The sequence below is a fragment of the Sinohyriopsis cumingii genome, unplaced genomic scaffold (assembly GCF_028554795.1).
Source record: "Sinohyriopsis cumingii isolate HCF-2022 unplaced genomic scaffold, ASM2855479v2 utg000488l, whole genome shotgun sequence".
Lineage (NCBI taxonomy): Eukaryota > Metazoa > Mollusca > Bivalvia > Unionida > Unionidae > Sinohyriopsis > Sinohyriopsis cumingii.
This window is the reverse complement of record NW_028315905.1, coordinates 247,254-267,582: the sequence shown is the minus strand read 5'-3', so window position 1 is coordinate 267,582 and position 20,329 is coordinate 247,254. Positions and strand designations below refer to the sequence as shown.

Genomic DNA, 20,329 nt, shown 5'->3' with positions numbered 1-20,329 from the left:
GATATGACTGATTTTTTATTTACAGCTACGTTAAATATCCAACACATACACACGCACACATGCATACACACATGCACACACACATGCGCGCTCACACACACATACACACGTACTTACACACACATATACACGAACGCACACACACAAACACACGCGCACACAAACGCACACACACACACACATACAAGCACACAGACACACATACACACACACAGGCACACGTCCAGCAGGTCCTTAAGATTTTTAAACATTCTATTGTAAGTTTAATGCGTTGGAGTGGAAAGTAAGCAGAAGAAGACGAGCTTGTTGGTTATCTTGGTTTTATTAAAGACGGATCTTCTATCGAGTCTTGTTTGTTAGTAGTCTACCAATTGTATCCCATTTTGTATCTTCTGATTTTAAAGTGTTTTTTTTTTTTTGTTTTTTTTTTTGAAACATGGCCAGATGACCCCACAAGCGTTTGGTCTCAACAATGGAATATTAGTTTTATTTCGTGCTGCGGGTGGAAGTTGTTCCGTAATATATACTGGTGAAAATCTTTGAGTTCAAAATAAATATTAGTTTCTATGTTCCAATCCGGGTCGGACAGAATCGATATCTAAGAAGATGTTGTTTGAATACTCCGACGTGAATTTAATGGTTGAATGGAAGTTAGAGAATTCCAAAAGTATTCTCATTGTGTCATCCATATTGATCCTTTTCGACTGAATATCGTCACTAAATATGCGCTAACTGCTTGATGACTCTGGCGAAAACTGAAGTTAGGATGGAAGCTGTTGGCGAATTCAAACAATATTTTGTCACTCATTTAGATTCATTTTGATTCTATGTCTTCAATGAACATACACCAATTTAGAGATATGTCTTGTTTTATGAAAGGGATTACTAATGGTCATAATAATAGTAAAACTCTTTTCATGCCCAATTTATTAATGGGACAACTCTCAGATATAAAGAACGAAAGAAAGACATCATTCTGTCCTCGTTTGCGGACAGTGTTATTCCTGTGATGTGGGTATTACATCCTAGTGTGTTGAGAGGTACTGGATTCGAACTGGAAAAGTAAGTCAGAATCTGGTATGCCGCGCAGAAATTCTGTATTATAAGTAAACATCATTCAATATAGAACAAGTACACACGAATAAAATTATACACCTAAGATATATAATAAAAATGTAGTATTGATTTAAGCTAACCAAATCATACAGTATGCAATCTCTATACAGTATTTTGGAATTAAATGCCAAATAAATTTCCAATGATCCAAAAATACTTAAGGATTAAAGGTAGCAAACAAGTAGCAAACTTATTTGCAGTCAAACCATTTTATCGAATGATCGTTCTAAAAAACCAAAATATTACTTTCTGTAACTTAACCGGTATTTTGTTTCTAAATTAATTATTTTGCAGCATGAAGTTGACAGCAAACCATTTCACAAAAATAAATCCTAAAATTATGAATTAACCCAAATTCTAAATAAATTTAAACCATTTTTTTTTGATACACTATATTTTAAAATTAATATCATATAATAATAAGAGATTACAGACGTTTTCAAAAATGAATGAAATATTTTATAAATATATTTCTTCTCAATGTTTTAAGATACCCCGAAGAAATCCCTAGACTAAAACACATCACAGTTCTCATATCTGGAAAAATGAAGTCAGAAACTGAAGTCTGCAACGCAGCAATTTCTGATAATGATGTCGAGAGCGGACTGTATATATAGTTTTTCCTATACTGACAGACATTTGCTTTGTCCTTAATAGGTCATGGCTTATAACATTAAACTTCAATTTACGTGTTCTTGGAATTCTGATGGCTCCTCAAACATTACCAGCAATCCGCGAAAAGTCCTCCATTTCCCATTCAGCTTCCAAGCATAATTTGTCTCGTCATAAATTGCCTACAGTACAGACTAATTAGTTTCTCTCATTATGAATTTGTTACGTCAGTGGCTGAGAATGTTGTTGGCGTAGCTCAGTTTTCTTACACAAGTACTGTATTTGCTACATTTCTTTATTAGAATATAGACGAAGCACAGTCATATATTTCTGTGTAAGTGCTGCAGTACATAATAACGCTAGTCATCTCTACAGATGATTTGTTTTACGATATTACAGCTCTAACAATGATAGTCTTTGTTAAGGCATACAATTTTGAATTAAACAGTAAAAACAATTTAACAATCATCGTCGTTATTAAAATTATACAAATTTCAATCACAACCTCAAAAATTACACAGAGGTGTGATGGCAGTGATCCGTAACGGTGAGTGCTTTAGATCACTCGGCCACTATATTTCACAAACAATTTTCTTATAGTATGTGTAATTTCATATTGTCGATATCTCGTTATACATATCACTTCATATGAGTATGATTTGTCCAAAGAAACCCGCGGAAATTGTTTAAAAAAATACATTTGTCTAAAGAATCCAATCTTATTTCTGCAGGTCTTGGGTTTGATTGGATAGAGCAAAACATATACTGGAGTGAGAAAGACACTGGGAACATAAATGTTATATCCTGGAATAAACCTATCCTGTTTACGATTCTTTCTGGTTTAGATTCCCCACAACGACTTTTAACTTTGACTTCAGAAAGTTAATGGAATATTATCTCATACACAGTTGCATACAATATGTCTGCATGCTTTTTTTTTCTTTTACTTTTGAGACAGGTCGGCTAAAAGAGTTTATTTTTGTTTCTTGATGATTAGTTATTAATTTATTTATGTATTTGTTTGTTTGTTTGTTTGTTTATTTATTTATTTATTTATTTATTTATTTTATTTATACTACATCGACAGCTTGGGTGACATATCCAAACACCTTGCACCGCTTAGTTTCTGATAATGCACAAGGAAAACATTATAACCATTCTACACGATGAACGATGTTTTCTACTGAACATAATGTTTAGAATGACGGAATATATTTTACTCAGGACTACTTTATCCTTTTTGTCATAATCACGATAATAAAATGTACCCCGAATAAAGACAAAGGTACAAATATTATATGTAAGCATTATAACTAAAACTACCGGTAATATTAATTTGAAATAGATTTGCATCTTCAATTCCAGGCGTTTGCTCTGGGTGTCAGGATCCTACCTTTATACGATCGAGTCCTCAAATTTTCAAGGCATTGACAGAAGAGTGGTAGCCGAATTCAGTTCTGATTCAAACCTTGCATCAATCGGCATTGATCCAAGCAATCAAAGGTATTTTAGTTTCATTGGGCCGTACATTACATAAAAATCCTATACTTTCTCTGCTGGTGACAAATGATTGTCGACTATCGTTGCGCTGCAAGAACGCTGCAATCATTTATTACATATTATTGTGTTTTGCACAACTAAATGTTGCATCGGATTTGCTAGTCCCATGCAAGTCTGAAATGTTTATAAGCTTATAATATATATATATATATATATATATATATATATATATATATATATATTATGACCCAATTTAATTTTAATCACTTTATAAATAGTTCTCGTTTGTTAAGAAGCAGAACCGATATTTTGTTGCCTCCAGATAAATTAATTTTGCAAGCACTTTGTTAAATGATTGGCATTGACAAATTAGCTCTATCCAGCTTCCCTAAGCTATATCTTTTATACCAGATATTTATTTATTTACAGTTTGATAGACATTTACGCAAAGATAGTACATATTATTGTGCTTCGTTCTGGAGAAAGTAAAAAATTTGACAAAAGCCCAAACGTTATAATTTCTCCATGTTTATATTTCCATTGCACCTTTGCTTTATATTTTTTTCAGAGTGTATTTTGTAGACAACACATATATTAGAAGTTGTAACTTAGATGGTTCGGATGTCAGAGTCCTAGCCAATGCCCCAAGTAATACTGAAGGTGTCTATATATACAAAGTGAGTAGCTATTCTTCATTCGTAAACGGTCGTGATGTACGTTTGTGGTGATACCTTATGGTTGTTGACAAAGAATTGACAGATACATTAAAAAAGGAAATAATCTATCCTAAAACTATGAAAGATAAATGGCAGAAATGGTCTAAGACTTTAATGTATCTCATTGCATGACAACATTTTTACATCGAGTACCCTTAGTCGGCTAATCTTCACAATTTTAATTTAATTGTTTCGAGAGTTAGTAAAGTTTTGTAAAACTAAAACGCTGTATTTGTTCTACGTTATATTGAATCATTCATCATTAATCATTCAGTATTTATAAATAACGTATTTCAAATTTATTGTTTCAGGGATATTTGCTTTTGAACTACCAAATTTCCTGGAATTTTCAGTCATCTTTAAAAACCTTTGCAATAGAGGATCCTAATTTAACAGAGAAAAAGGACGAAAATTTCCATTTCGTAGGAAAAATTACAGATGTGAAGGTGTTCGATGAAAGTCTACAGCCCATCAGGAAAGGTGATTTACAAAATCAAGTTCATGTATTCCTATACGCATTTATCCCACAGATGGATGTTTCTTTTCCATACAATATCAGTAAAATGCAGTTTCCAAAAGCGTTATATATATACATATATATATATATATATATATATATATATATATATATATATATATATAAAATTGGCTCGTATAGAGTTTATGAATATTTAGCATCTGTCTTGGAATATTTGACATTTTGTAAATACAATGTGTGATAATAGAAGCTACAAAGATGGCGTATTTGGTCTCCGTTTTGGAACATTATGCATATTTTAACGTAAAAAAATTAAATCTATAGGGCCATGTGACGAGCAGAATGGCGGATGTGAGCAGATCTGTATTCCTACGGGCCCGTATAAAAAAATGTGTCGATGTCGCTTTGGATTTCATCAGGTCACTCCCGACGGAAAGACATGCGTTTTCAGTGAGTATCAAATATTAACGTTCTCATCAACGAGTTGACGTACCTTTCATGATTTACATAAAACAGTAACTTTGTTCTAAGAGTTAGCGAACTTAAGATATATCTAAGCACTTATCAGACAACGTTTCGACCATGTAACTTCTCTATTACCCACAAGTTTATATGTATATATATATATATATATATATATATATATATATATATATATATATATATATATATATATATATATATATATAAGAAAGATAACATTGCAAGACTAATCCATGTAAAGCGTGTTTGCTTTTTACATTTTTTAATACAGCTCCAGTGTTCAGTAACTTTCTGTTAGTATCGGACCGGACTAATGACATGTTATATCAACTCTCCCTGGACACTGGTGATGCCGAGGTTGTGATCAACAAGACGATCAAAGGACCAACAGGAGTAGCATATGACCATACAAGAAAAACTGTTGTGTGGGGGTCGTCCGGAGAACAACAGATAGTCAGTGCGAGAATAGATGGCTCAATCGATTTGTTTATTTTTAGAACAGGAGGTAGGTACCAGTGAGTAAGGGGGTTTGGGCGTCAAGTCCAAGAAAGTCTGAATCCGAAGAAATCGGGAGGGTTACGCACTTAATGTAGAAGAACATAAAAATTGTACCCACCCGGTAACAAAATCATACAAAAGTAATTAAATCTTGGAGACCACGGCACCTTCTACAATTGAAATATTACTGAGGTTATTGCACGCTTTTGGATGCGTGGGGTGTTTTGGGATAAAGATGAGAATATTATCTAGAGGCACCCCAGACTAATGTTGGATTTAAACTTACTAGCACTGCAATACTAAATATCATTATCAATCGTGTTTTCTCCTCAGACATGCAAAAATAAATTCGAACAGTTTACATGATTTCACGTTTTATAAAATAAAAAAATAATGTAAAACATGTATATAAAGGTCACGGTCACATTTTGAAAAAGAAGCTTTTATGAGGTCAGAATGTATTTCTAGTATAGTCATGAAACACAAATATTGCAGCAAATTATATATTTATATCAGAGTGTTCAATTCCATGTTATGAAGACGTATACATATAGAAAAAGGATATTTCATGGTGCATATATTTTATTTAATTTTGGTTATATGTATGTAAAACAAAATCAATAGCTGCAAAAAATAATCGCAGTGACTATATTAGTTTATAGAACCTGTTAGGAATCGACGGTCTTAAACGAAGTAACGAAATAAGCAGAAACCAACAAGCTTTGTCTGTTTCAAAACATAATTTATTTCCATAGAATATAAAGTGAAAATTTTAAAAGAACGTATTTTATTGTTATTTTAAGTCCCAAATACTTCTAAACTTTCTATCACAATTCTTGTGCGACTGAATTCCAATATCGAATGTGCTGATGTGCAAGTAGTACCAACAGTCTTGATGTATCACAATAATATAATCCAAAATGTTCTTGAATGAGTTGACATTAAATCCAACAAAAAGTAATAATGTCAACTTCTTAATTCCATTGAATAATTTAAATAAATAAATCCTCTGAAATATTAACTGAAATACAAATTGATTCCACTAAAATTGATATTAAGATATGAAACAAGTATTTCTAAAGCAAACAACTTCTTGCTTTCCTAACCACCTGACCTATTTCGCAATAATCAGATGCTAAAAAAATATTCATGATGAAATTGTCCATCAAATTCGTAAACAATGTAAGGTATTTTGACTTGCATTTTACAACGTTAACTGGGAAGTGGCAAGTTGACTACGTTTTTCCCAGGGGAATACCAAGTCCCTAAATTCAGATCCAAGTAAACATGTTTACCTCCTAATTACAATGAGTTTAAAATATAATCTAAAATCATATAAAAATATTAGCTATATAATATTTTGTTTACAAAATAGCAATGCATTAGTCAGGTAGGTCATAAACTCAATTAGTGGTCAACCACTCAATAACATATACGTAAACTATCATCATGGAGAAAAGCCAACAAACAATACAAATTAGGTATACATAACCTACTTTTTGACTCATAAAATATGCGTCATATATAATCGCCGCCAATAATTTAACTCACTGCAAAAATAAAACCCAAGAAAAGATATCGATAGTAATACAAGTAGTATATGTCATCTGCCGACATTTAAATAATAAACATTTCTTTTTAAATTGGCGTCATGTTCTTATTTTTTACAGACCAATACAATGCCTTTCCAGAAAGGTTTGATATCGACTTTTCAACGGGAAACATTTATTATACAGCTGGTAGCTTAAATGACTCCACAAGCCTTCTTGGCGGATACATTGCCGTCCTTTCTATTAACGGACTTCACAAAAGACTCCTAACAGGACTTGACAAGCCGAGAGCCATCGTTGTACATCCGTCTAAAGGGTAGCTTGTTTTAATTTCAATCGTCCAATTCAAAGCCAATCCTTCATGCTGACGTATTAATATAGATACTTATAGAAACGATTATAGGTATATATAAAAAGTAGAAGAAGCAACTTTCTTTTGGAAACTCGAACACTTTGTAGGGGAAGTATTAAGAAATATTGTATCCAAGAATCCTAAACTCTTGTAATTTGACGTCGGAATTAGTAAACTATTTCATGTCTTGCGAAGCCTTAAATATTACGAGCAAATACTCTATTAAGAATTATCAACGATATATATATATATATATATATATATATATATATATATATATATATATATATATATATATATATATATATATATATATATATATATATATATATATGTATATATATATATATATATATAATGAAATTTATGATAGAAGCCAATAAAATTATATTTCGCGAACCTTGGCTAGCATGTACGTGTAGTTTGGATTTTTGGCGTAACTTTATCAATGTTGGAGCGAAATCGCTACGATGTCTGCAGTGTAGCAGCTTATAGTGATGCCTAGCACTGGGACGTCATGTTGCAGACACGTAACATGATGTACCACCCTGTAATATTCGCCTGACACCGGGCCGACCATTCCTGATACTAACCTCTTAATACTGAGAGCATAGCGTGGCAGCTGTTAGTACCATTTTTAGAAGTCTTAGGTATGACTCGGTCGGGGTTCGAACCCTTGGCCAGCAAATGAGAGAAAGTTTTCAACGATATTCATACATTTATTTTGAGAGGAGAAGAAAAGTAATTTTGAATTGATTGGATGACCAAATTGTTATATTTAACCAAACTATAGAATAGTGTTGTCAAATGATTTTGAAATCTAATCGGATGCCATGGGCGTTACGATTGCCCTCTGCACAAAGTTATTAAATCATTTATGATGCCATGAGGTTTTCTGGAATATGTTTTATACATGTAAATTGTGATATTTTTAAAAGTTGAACTTATAATTTTATTCTTTAGGCCGCTCCGGTGGCATAGTGGTTAGAGCGTCCGCCTCGGATGCGGGGGTTGGTGGGTTCGATCCCCGGCCGAATCATACCAAAGACTTACAAAAATGGTACTAACAGCTGCCAAGCTTGGCGCTCAGCATTAAGAGGCCAGTGTTAGGGCTGGTCGGCCTGGTGTCAGGATAATGTGACTGGGTGGGACATCATGTTACATGTGCTTAACATCACTATAAACTGTCACACTGCCGACATCGTAGCGATATGACTGAAAAATTGTTCAAGCTACGTTAAAAATCCAAATCACACACACACACACACGGTTTTATTCTCCACGCGCCATAAGAACGAGAAAAACAAATTACTGCCTAGTTAATAATAAGTAGCGAAATCGTTATAATTTTAAACATGACAAAAGTATATATATATATATATATATATATATATATATATATATATATATATATATATATATATATATATATATATATATATCTTTGTATCTTATCTCGACAGGATAATGTTCTGGACTGACCATGGGGTTCATCCTCACATTGGCCAGGCTGATATGGATGGACAAAATAGCATCATATTTATGAGTGATGACGTCTTGATGCCAAATGGTCTGGCAATAGACTATTTAGGTACCTATGTTCCATTCTCTCTCTCATATATATATATATATATATATATATATATATATATATATATATATATATATATATATATATATATATATATATAGATAGATAGATAGATAGAGAGAGAGAGAGAGAGAGAGAGAGAGGTTCTCAAATGCGAAGTGATTTAATATTGAATTTATGAAACGGGTTGAATAATGTGCAGCTTTTGCTATCCTTGGCGAGCAAAAGCAAAGAGTCATCCAATTATTTTCATAAACTTTAATATCAATTCATGACTTATTTCGATTATTTTTATCATATTGTTGTTATCCGAGTGAAAATTATTTAGCGAGCAACGATATCGGATCATTTCGTTCCGTCTGACTGAAGTCGATCATTTGTTGTGCGTACAATAGGATGAACTAACAGTATTAACGTTTAAAGGTAGATTACATATTTTTTATTTTACAAATTATTAATCAAAGAACAAAAAGTCTTTCTGACTAAACATAATATTTTACACAGACAAAATCAGGATTCAACACAGGCTGTCCAATGCGTGTGATTTCACATTGTTTAGTTCAATACCGGTTAGAATACATTAGAAGATATATATTTACCCTAAAGTGTCAGTTTCACAAGTAACCATTACATTGTTGTGATATTCGATTTAAAGGATGTTTATTGGATGCAGAATTACCCATATATACTGTAATTTATTTGTGACCGTATATTTGTATTATCTGATTCGGAACAGTGGAGTGCAAAAGACATCAACAAAGTTCATTCTGAGTCGGAATTGCATCCCATAATTACCTCGTAAATATGCTGTAGTTGAATAAAATACGTCATCTGGGAGAATGGTTTATGATCACATTTTGCGTTTATGTACTTCTATAATGTAACATTTAAGCTGCGCATGTATATACAGTGGATTCCATTGAAATGGTATACCGACCCCTCCTCCATCGTCACTACAAACAACCGCTATTAACTGAGCAATACCCTTCGTTTCACTTGATGTTTTTGTTCTTGACGAATCATTTATTTAACTGGATAATATGGGCTCTAGAAAGATGATACTAGTATTATATATTATTTGTAAGAGGGTGTCTGCTTTGGAGTAATTTCGATTTAGGCCGCATGATTACAGTAATCTCAGGCGAAACATCCAGAAGATTCCTTTCCATTCCTGGTTTTGGTACTCCAGCTGCGGTTGCAGGCAATAGCAGTGAGCGTAATGTCGCTGCGGGCATGTTTAGTGGAAGAGTAGTGTTATGCTAATGGGTTTTCCACTTTCCTTTGCCTAAGACTCAGTCAGAGTCGAACGGGATTAGGTTAGCTTCAAACGGTTAGTTCTGCACTGCCCCTTGGTCTGCGCGCTCTGTTATGTGGTATAAATAACACAACTGAAATAACCGAAACAGAATATTATTTCAACATTTATCGAAGATTTGACATGTCGTTTACTGCCCGACTGAAACCTGAGCACCGCACACTAATACACGTTACTACCTAGATGATACATGGGTGATTCTCGTTCAGCGTAATGAAAATAAATTTATTGTTGTTGTTGTTGTTGTTGTTGTTGGGTTTAACGCCATTTTTCAGCACACGATAGGCTATCATGGCGGCCAAGATTAATGGTGGAGGAAGAACCCGGGAAAACCCCGGAAAGAACCACCGACCCACGGGAAGCTACTTGCAAGCTTTCTCATATACCCACATTGGCTGAATCCGAGACTCGAACCGGCGCAGACAGAGGTGAGAAGGCAGTGATCAGTAACGGAGAGCGCTTCAGACCACTCGGCCACTCGGGGCCCCCACTAAATTTATTAACGAAGATGAAATGTTATGCAACCATGCAAACACCTATAACTATTGGCAATACAAAAATGACGCAATGCATCAGTAAAAAATTGAACATCCACTTATGAAAAGATCAGCTAAAACAATTCTGACAATGTTTGGTCATTATTATTTTGTTTACTCTATATTGTTGCCATGGAGACGGGTGCATTTGAAATGTACAATGTCATGAATATTGCGAAGATTTTGTGGCCCATCGGTCTTATATTCTACCAGAAAATAAGGATATAGATTCATTTTAAAATCGGATGTGTTTCACTAAATTTCCATTGCAGGATAAGACAATATTATACAGAGTGAAAATATGTGTAAAAAGGAGGCTGTTCATTCATGCATTGCATCAAAGGTCATTCAGACTGAATCTCTCCCACCCACCCCCTCTCTCTCTCGTTATTGGCGTAACAGTAATACCTAACGATCATTAGCAGTCTATTTTCATAATTATTTTATAAATCCTTGAATTTCTTCTTGAATATTTAGTCCTCGGATATATGTAGATTATTATTATTATTTAATTGAAATCATCCGTATTTTCTAGACTTGCTGTATAAAAAGAGCAATGACAGTCCTTTCAAGTATTTATGTAACAATGAATTAGGCGTATCAGGAATAGATTTAACTGTATTGCAAATAGAAAAAGACCTGTATAAAACGCAAAACACTTCAGCTGCTTTTGTGCCTTTGACTATAACGTGTTTTGCTGACTGCAAGTGCGAAACAGAACGATGAAGGACATACACACAGAAGACAGCATTGGTTGAACTTGCAATATTAGGCTGGACGGAATAGTATAAAAGTGTCCTTCACCCTGGCGATCCGTTTATTCTTAGTAAGCAAACTGCGGTTACCTAAAACTTGAATCAGAACCAGGAAAGAAAAAGGAATCTTATAGGATATGCCTCGCAGAAGCACAGAATCCAATTATTTGAATCCAAGAACCCCAAAACGTGTATCCACACTCGAATACAATTGTGATGCGTTTAGAATCCATGATACGTAATTCAATCATTCGTTCATTTAGTTTATTATTTTTTTACTTGTCGTTACAAGATCTTATTGACATTATTATTATTATTATTATTATTGACGTTGCTGCTAGACTGTTTGGTTTCCTTTTCATGTACAGTGTAGAAAGACTAGAGCGAAAGTAATGGCATGTACACGTGATCTCTCTCTCTCTCTCTCTCTCTCTCAAACACACACACACACACACACACACACACACACACATGCACACACACACACACACACACACACACATATATATATATATATATATATATATATATATATATATATATATATATATATATATATATATATATATATATATATACTAGCGGACCGACTGTACTGGTCTGATGGATCCACAGACAGTGTTCAATCTTGCTATTTGAATGGAAGTGACAAAACGGGGATATTCGCTGATGCAGGTGCACACTTAATGGACATTTCCATTGACAACGCCGGATATCTTTACTACACTGCATTGAATCGACCGTAAGAAAATCTACATAATGATAATATGTTCAAAGTTAAAGACAAAACGGAATTTATGCAAGTTCAATATCCAGCTGTTCAATCATTAAAAGAGATAAACATGCTGAATTTGGGTTTTGGGTATTTACCTATAAATATACGTTGCGTACCTGACATATTCATTAAATTATACTTTTAGTAATAGATTTCTAATAATAAAAAGCACTTTTTTTTGTAACCCTGTTTATGTTTATGACAGGTTATTTTCCATTAGGTAATAGTTTTATTAAAAAATATTAATTGTGATCAGAGGTCAAGTAGAGGACTATAAAATCTTGTAAATCGGAAAATTATTCATTCGTGCTTTAAGATCTAGCAGAATCAATTTGTATACTTGGTGTGACCGGTATTTCATTTGGGCTGGAATTTATTTAGTCAAATTATTTCTTTACTTGAAATAAAAATGTACTTTGAAAACATTCTTGGAAATAGAGACTTAACATTATAGTGAAATACAAAGAAAAGGATTTATTTTCGGATTGTATTATTGTGATCCAAAAAAAGACTGTTTGTACATCAGAACTTTATGAGTCATTACCGACACGTTCACACTTTTATCGTTGGGTTTAATTTGGACAGCCACTAAAGATTATTTCAAACTTTCATAATTAGGACTTGTGTTCCTATGTCTGGGATTATTTTGGGATTTAATTATCAATACCGTAAGTTTGTGTCCTTTTGTATTCTAGTGAAATAAACTATTTGTTGAATTTTACAAAGCGTGTTGCTTTGCACTCTTTTATATTACTTATTTTACGACCATAAAGTCGTAATAATTGATTTATGTTTCGACATGTCATGAATAGTTTTTTTTCAGACACGTGTTTTATCATGCTATCGGTAAACTATTTATAATAATCAAACTCAGGACAAGCTAAGCTTTAGTTATACAGTTGTTTTAAAGATCAAATATTTCAGACCTGTTACTAGCTGATTTTCCTCTAGTAAAGTATAACCGACAGTTCAGATCCAAAATTCTTTCTAGAATTTGCTTATCTATACTTTATTTTATATTTAAAAGCAAGTTATAATTTTTAGACATGATTCATACTTGATCATTCACATAGAAAGCATATGCATTGATAGATACATTTATAGTATGTGCGCATTTTGCTTTCACTTCTCAAATATCGTCGTGCATTTTGTTTCATTTAACATCGTTCTCTTAGAAGCAGCTGAGGAAGATAATGATGTAGAATATATAATGTAGTTACATGTGTTTTTTCTATATACTTAACGTTTTAAATTGCAACGTTTAAATTGTAGGTAATGCATTCAGCAGTTCATAGAATTCAGCAGAAATAACATTTTCGTACTTTCTTTGCTCGATATCACGAATGTTTGCACAATATCAGTTTTCATCATGAAAAGACGTTTATTAGAAAAAAAAATGGTGTATCTGTTGATTGTAAAGAAATTCAAGAAACAAGACACAATATGTCTGCTTCCTCGTTTTCAAGCTTGTATCTGAATGTATACATTTCAAATGCGGAGCTATAAAGAGATCAATACGATTTCTAATCCAATGCATTATCGTTATATTAGAGAAATATATACATCTGGAATATTCAGGAATACGTTGATAGAGATTAGCTAGAACTGATATATGTCTCTTAACATTCCACACAATTGCATAAAAGTAACAATTTTGCTTTGTTTTGCTTTACATTCTCGTGTACATATTCTTGATAATATTGGAAGAGAGAGAATGCATGTTTGAATTGCAACAAAAGAACATCCTAACTAAGCACGTTCTACACTTAAAATGATGATGCTTAAACTTTCACGCCAAATATAAAATATATGTGTAACCAATGTGTATTTATCGTTTTGGCGTCAGATCAAAGATGTCAAGGATGCACGCACCTTTATGTAGTGTTCTTGTTTACATTAAACATAGACATGATTCAACATTATGATACCTGATTGTCTATGCTTTATATTTAGTCATTCAGACATCACAAACGTGAGTAGAGTTCTGGTCAGAGAATGTTTTTATAATCTTCGGAATTAACCAGAGCTGATAAGAAAGTTGACGATGAGTAAAACAATGTTCTTATACCAATCTCAACAAGTCGTCTATCGTAAGAGAAAGAGCAGAATACGCGGAAACTTAAACAATCAAGTGTATGCAAAGTAAAGCTACGAAAAGCACAGAATGGATTGTAATATCGACTAATATAAATAACGATAATTTATTCCTTGGTAAGGAATATAGAATCTTATGAAACATACAAACACGTTTGCGGACAGCAAAATAAACAAGTGATAAGCTATAAAATGGAAATGAGATGACGCATTATATGGTTCTTGCTTTGACTGGATAAAGTATTTTCCAATCATCAGATATAATACTCATCATTTGCTTCATTCGTAGATTTTAACATTGTTTGAATAATTACAAAACCCAGCATTCCCATTCTAGTATACGTCTGAGTCTTATTTTTAAGAATCCATATTTAGGCAATAAACTTCTTTACGTCATTTTACTTAAGGATTGCTATTTGACTGACGCTGGTTGAGAATGACTCATACAGTAGCACAGTCAACAAATATTATGTTAAATGATCACATTAATCGATAGCTGTTACATAGATTTAAGTAAGGACGTATTCTTAATCTGTTATGAAATGTGTATCTTACCAATTGGATTTAATGCCAAATAAGAGCAAAGGTGAAGAAGATAGAGGTTTATTGCGCATTTCTCTTCGCACAGGTACATAACAAAACTGACGTTATCCAGGCCACATGAAAGGGTGCGTCTCTTTGAAAAACCTGAACTTGGTTTCATAGATGCTATGAAAATCTACAAAGACGATAGACAACCACGTAAGTATGTTATCTAGTGAATCTGACAAATTAGAAAGGTACTAGAAATAAATGTACAGATCTGGCTAAATGTATATTGGTACTACTGTTCAATTCTTGATGATTTTGCATAAATTCACTGTAGCTATGATTGATTATTCTTATAGTATCTAATTAATTTGGATCAAAGTTTATATTTCTTTTTGAGATCGTATGCTGTGGATCCATTTAATATTCCTGGCAGTAAAGTTAATGGTCTTGACCATATTATTTTTTGTACTTACTTTACTGTGATGTCTCTAGCAAGAAAATGATTCCAGTTATCATTTTATGACTTTCAAGTTTTCATTTGCAGCAAAGTCAGAATGTCTATATATCTAAATCTATACTGCTGTGAAGATCAAAATTTAGTAATGAAAAATTGTATTTTTATTATAATCAGCTTTTCTTTTGTTGCCAGGAAATGTTCCTTGTTCGTATAACAACGGCAACTGTAACATGTTTTGCTTACCGAAAACGTACGGTAGTATCTGTGCATGCGAAGACGGGTTTACGATCCTAGAAGACGGAAAGACGTGTTCTGATGGTGAGTAAGCCTGCGTTTCTACATCAGCTTCAGCAGCGTTTCTATTGTTTCACGATGTCAACTTTAGTTCTCCATGACTTTTTCACGGATTGCTTATTTTTCTCATTGCGTTCTGATGCATCGTTTGTGATAGCATTTATTTGGTTCTTACAGTTACATCATCCTCAGACAACAAGAAACAGATAATTATATTCATAGCTGCTGGATGTTCGGCAGGATTCGTTGCTGCTGTTATCCTTACCATCTGCTGGTTGCGCAAAAGGTACTTAATTTCTTTCTTGCAATTATTAATCTATGCATAACATTATATGTGGCGATGGAGAAAGATTGCTCTCACTACAGAGCGCATTAGTCTGAACTTTCTATTTTTCTTCTTATAGAATCATTGCTAACGACACTATTTGATCACAGGATACTGACCTTGATTTTATTTTCTCACATACGCCAAGCACGGGTAGGAGAAATATAGAAGGTATCTCTGTTCAATTGTTAACTGCCACCTGAGGTGTTATGACGCTATTCTTCTTCCAAAGATTGCTGAAATCTCTACGCATGGATCGCATGCTACCAGGAAATCTGGAAAGAGCCTGGTTAAACAATAACTTGATTCCCAATCGGGAAACGTTCTTGACGTTATCAACTTTCCACCCAAGTCGAGCAAACACAATCATATCAGCTGCCAATTAGTCGCAAAAAGTAAGGAATTATGTTATAAATAAACAAATAACAATAGCATGTAATGGGATAAAAAAAAATCAAACTAACAAACAAACAGTCAAATTAAATCAAATATACATAACAATATGTATTCCTTTTTGACAGAACTTGCTTTAAATATCTAATATTCCTATTACGACATGTAAGCGAGAAAATGCGAGACTGGCCTTGACATTGTCAACATGTTAGAAATAACACATGCACTAGATGAAAGAAACTGTAGCCAGGTATACAGCAAGATGGAATGCGCTACATATAAATAAAGGTGTTCATATTTGTATTGTGAAAAGACTTTAGGATATAACATTTGCAGAATATAAAGCATTATGAACAGAACAAAACTCCTTGTAGATAATTTGCTCTTATACAGTTATTGAATTTTACCCAAACCACCGACGTTACCTAAAGTGTCTAGTATCGTGTACCCCTTCTCCAAAGTTTGTAATTTCCCACAGGCATAAGCCTTGCAAATTTTAACTTCCCCGAGCCAAATTGAACTTGGCCTTTAAGTCGAGCAACTAGAATTGTAAATTCCTGACTAGTAATTATATAATTTAATTTTGCATATTTGATGTAGGTAGAAGAGTTAATATGGGATCTCACATATATTGTTGTTGTCGTTGTTGTGGGTTTCACGCCATTTTGTAGATATTATTTCCTGACCGAATGTGAAGGACAATAATAGATCTTTAATACCCGACGCAATAGATATAATACTTATATTTTTGTTGTGCATTAAATATGTAACTTTTCCTATGTTTCAGGGTTGTACTATCTATAATGTATTTAAATGAGTATTTATAAAGGCTTGTTTTAAGTACAACCTTCTGTCTGTGTGTGTGTGTGTCTGTTTGTTTTAAGCAATAATGATTTCGATAAGATTGGTACTGATAATATTATTATTAGCCATTTGTAATTGTAACTGGCACAAATAATATTAATTGCTCTATCTTTCAGACGTAGATCCAAACCCGAAGAATCAGAGCCTCTAAAACCAGATGAAACAAAACCACTCATCAATCCAGATCCAGATACAAAGCAATATGACACATTTCCAGCCATTAGCTTTGAAAACGATGAATTTCTTGAAGACGATGTGGGAATTGAATATACTCAAACAACTGACGAACCTACTGAATCTGATTCCCCACAAAACCAGTGAGATCAGTGTTTTACCAAATCGAAAATAAGCTTAGAACAACTAGGCATCTAAACTGGTGACAAACGGTTCAACAGAATACTAGCATTTTCAAAATATGCGGCCATAATACACTACAAATACGTAAAAAACATGATTAGAAAGATGAATAATTAACAAGATTAAGATTTGAAAAGATAACTATATATGTGTTGATTGTTCAATAATTAGCTTTGTTACTTCCGAAACAGATCCTAACCTTCATGTACAGTACCTAACAACAAAATGTCTTTTGATATTATATATATATATATATATATATATATATATATATATATATATATATATATATATATATATATATATATATATATATATATATATATATATATATATATATATATATATATATATATCAATGTGCAAAACATGATGTAATTTATCACATCACATGCACGATCTGTAGCCTTCTGTATGTCGGAAAACTGAAAATCTACACTGAAGGATTAACCTTGATAGATCTGATTGGATAACAAAGAAGCTGAACAGAAGCCTGGTCGCAGAACACTTTTCCTCCCCTCGCCACACTTTCAGTGATATGACACTCATCGTAATTGCTCACAACCCCAACTGAAGTTCCAAAACCAGGAAAGAAAATGAATCCTACTGGATAAACCGCCTGAGAACATTGAAACCAAGCGGTTAAAAACAAGAAGACTGGAATAAGACAGCTATGCACAAATAAAATTATCTTTTGCAGCCGACACATTTCCCTTTAAATAATTTCTAGGTCAATAAAACATATTTTCCAGCATCCTCAACAAGTTGAAATAAGCTAGTTGAAGTATAATAAATTTAAAGATTTAATTCCTGTAGAAACAGACATGTAACGTTTAGCAAACATAACGGTTTTTGTTTTATTTGTTTGATCCCTTGCTGGATCCAGTGCACTTGAAAGGACTGTTATTCGCCATATATATATATATATATATATATATATATATATATATATATATATACATATGCTTTTTATATTCTAAGCTGAGTTCACACATTAACTATCTTGAATCTAAAAGCTATTCAGCTAATATTTCTTGAAGAAACCAGTTCTAATGTAGAAATCTCCTTATCTATAGATGACCGATGTTTCTCATGGAGTGCTACTTAAAACTTGGAATGTAGGAAACGCTTTTTAGAAGGTCATTTCAGTAACATCCAAGTAAATATTTTTGCAGAACTGTAAATAGCGCGCTTATAAAATGTAATCACTTCCATTGTTCCCCTCAGACACTTTCTGAAATTCGAAATGAAAAATTGACAAAGCCCAAAGGGTACTGATTAGTGAGTGACACATCTGACCGACACATCTGCCTTTTCAACCTTGTAAATAATTATAGATTTATACAAAGGCATACGTTTAAGACTAAAGCATATCAATTAAAAAGTGTTACGGTAGTTACGTTTGGAAATCCTATACATGAAGAACGTCTTGCTTTCTTCATTGTCATCTGGTCAGGATCAAGTGATACAAACAGTCAGTAACATAAGCACATACATATATTCTCTCTCTCTCTCTCTCTCTCTCTTAAATAAAATGTATGGTACTGTTTTGTTGGAAATTTCGGATGTATATCATTCGACAAGTTGATGAATTAGATTATTTTAATTGCCTGTGTATAAGTGTGACCAATTAATAGTATTTTGAATTCTATTAGTCAAATTCACATCGTTATTCTTCACAATCTCGGCACTTTTTTCCTTAATTCTATTAGGACTGATATTTAATAAATTGCTTTAATAGTACAGTATGATCAGACGTTTATTTGTAGATAGCAAAGTGTTCAAAACTTATGTTAAGATTATTACTTGACACATTAATAAACATGCTTTTCTCGTTTATGTGTATCATATTGATACTTTACCATTTCGTGGAACACATCAGCCGTTTACTATATTGTTAAGATTGCAAACAATACTTGATATGATTTGCATATTAAATAGTGTTTTATCTATCTCCAAATAATCTAACACTTAATTACGAATAATTGCAATAACAACTATGATTTTATCTACAAAAACAAAATCTTAGAATGCCTATACTTTCGGCAAAGACAAAATGGAGAGGAGCTGACATGCAACACTTGTATACAATGAACGTTCCCTTAGCTTCCTGTCTGGATCTTGTATTCAACAAAATCCCCTTAATCAACATCCCATAGATGTATATCGTTTGTGGTATGTCAATAGTTTTGGGTTTTGCCTTTCTGATGATATTATCATCTAACAACATCCAGCTTATATTAATATCAATACACATACCGAGAGAAAAGGTTATCTTTTCATTGTATTCAATTTATAATAATCGTATCTTTCAAATTTGTCATATTTTTGTTTATGCAACAGTACACTCATAGGTAACAATCTATATATTTGTCATTGTCGTAGATGTAGATTTTTATAAAAACAGATATGTATTTTTTTTCTCAAAAGGAGCAAGTTAGTTTTAACTGTGACTTTAGAATAAATTGGAGGCTAGATGACAATGTAATGCTGTATTTCAATAAATTAGATAAAAAATATATATTCTCTTCTCATTTCCTCTAAGATTATACTAGCTGTATTTATTATTGTTTAATTCATGCATACAATCATTTGCCTATTACCTGAAATATTAAGATAAAAGGGAGGCAAATTAAAACCACTCCTGTCGACCATGTACATTCAATTCACCACCGAATGCCCATTTATTGGATGTAAGCAGACCTGATAAGTACTTCTATTTAAAAGCAAAACTGAC

General features: G+C 32.8%; 1 protein-coding gene across 1 annotated transcript in view; it reads left to right on the top strand.

The window, feature by feature from the left end:
* The window catches only part of LOC149773984 (low-density lipoprotein receptor-related protein 2-like), an 88,451-nt gene extending 68,340 nt beyond the window's left edge, over positions 1–20,111 (top strand). The window contains exons 7-19 of the mRNA XM_089945930.1: positions 2,460–2,610; positions 3,094–3,231; positions 3,797–3,905; positions 4,256–4,424; positions 4,747–4,872; positions 5,177–5,410; positions 7,074–7,269; positions 8,769–8,896; positions 12,085–12,244; positions 15,000–15,112; positions 15,552–15,677; positions 15,831–15,939; positions 17,352–20,111. Coding sequence (XP_089802056.1) covers positions 2,460–2,610; positions 3,094–3,231; positions 3,797–3,905; positions 4,256–4,424; positions 4,747–4,872; positions 5,177–5,410; positions 7,074–7,269; positions 8,769–8,896; positions 12,085–12,244; positions 15,000–15,112; positions 15,552–15,677; positions 15,831–15,939; positions 17,352–17,556 — 1,964 coding nt within the window. The 3' untranslated portion in view covers positions 17,557–20,111. The remainder of the gene's footprint in view (positions 1–2,459; positions 2,611–3,093; positions 3,232–3,796; positions 3,906–4,255; positions 4,425–4,746; positions 4,873–5,176; positions 5,411–7,073; positions 7,270–8,768; positions 8,897–12,084; positions 12,245–14,999; positions 15,113–15,551; positions 15,678–15,830; positions 15,940–17,351) is intronic.
* Positions 20,112–20,329: the final 218 nt, after the last annotated feature.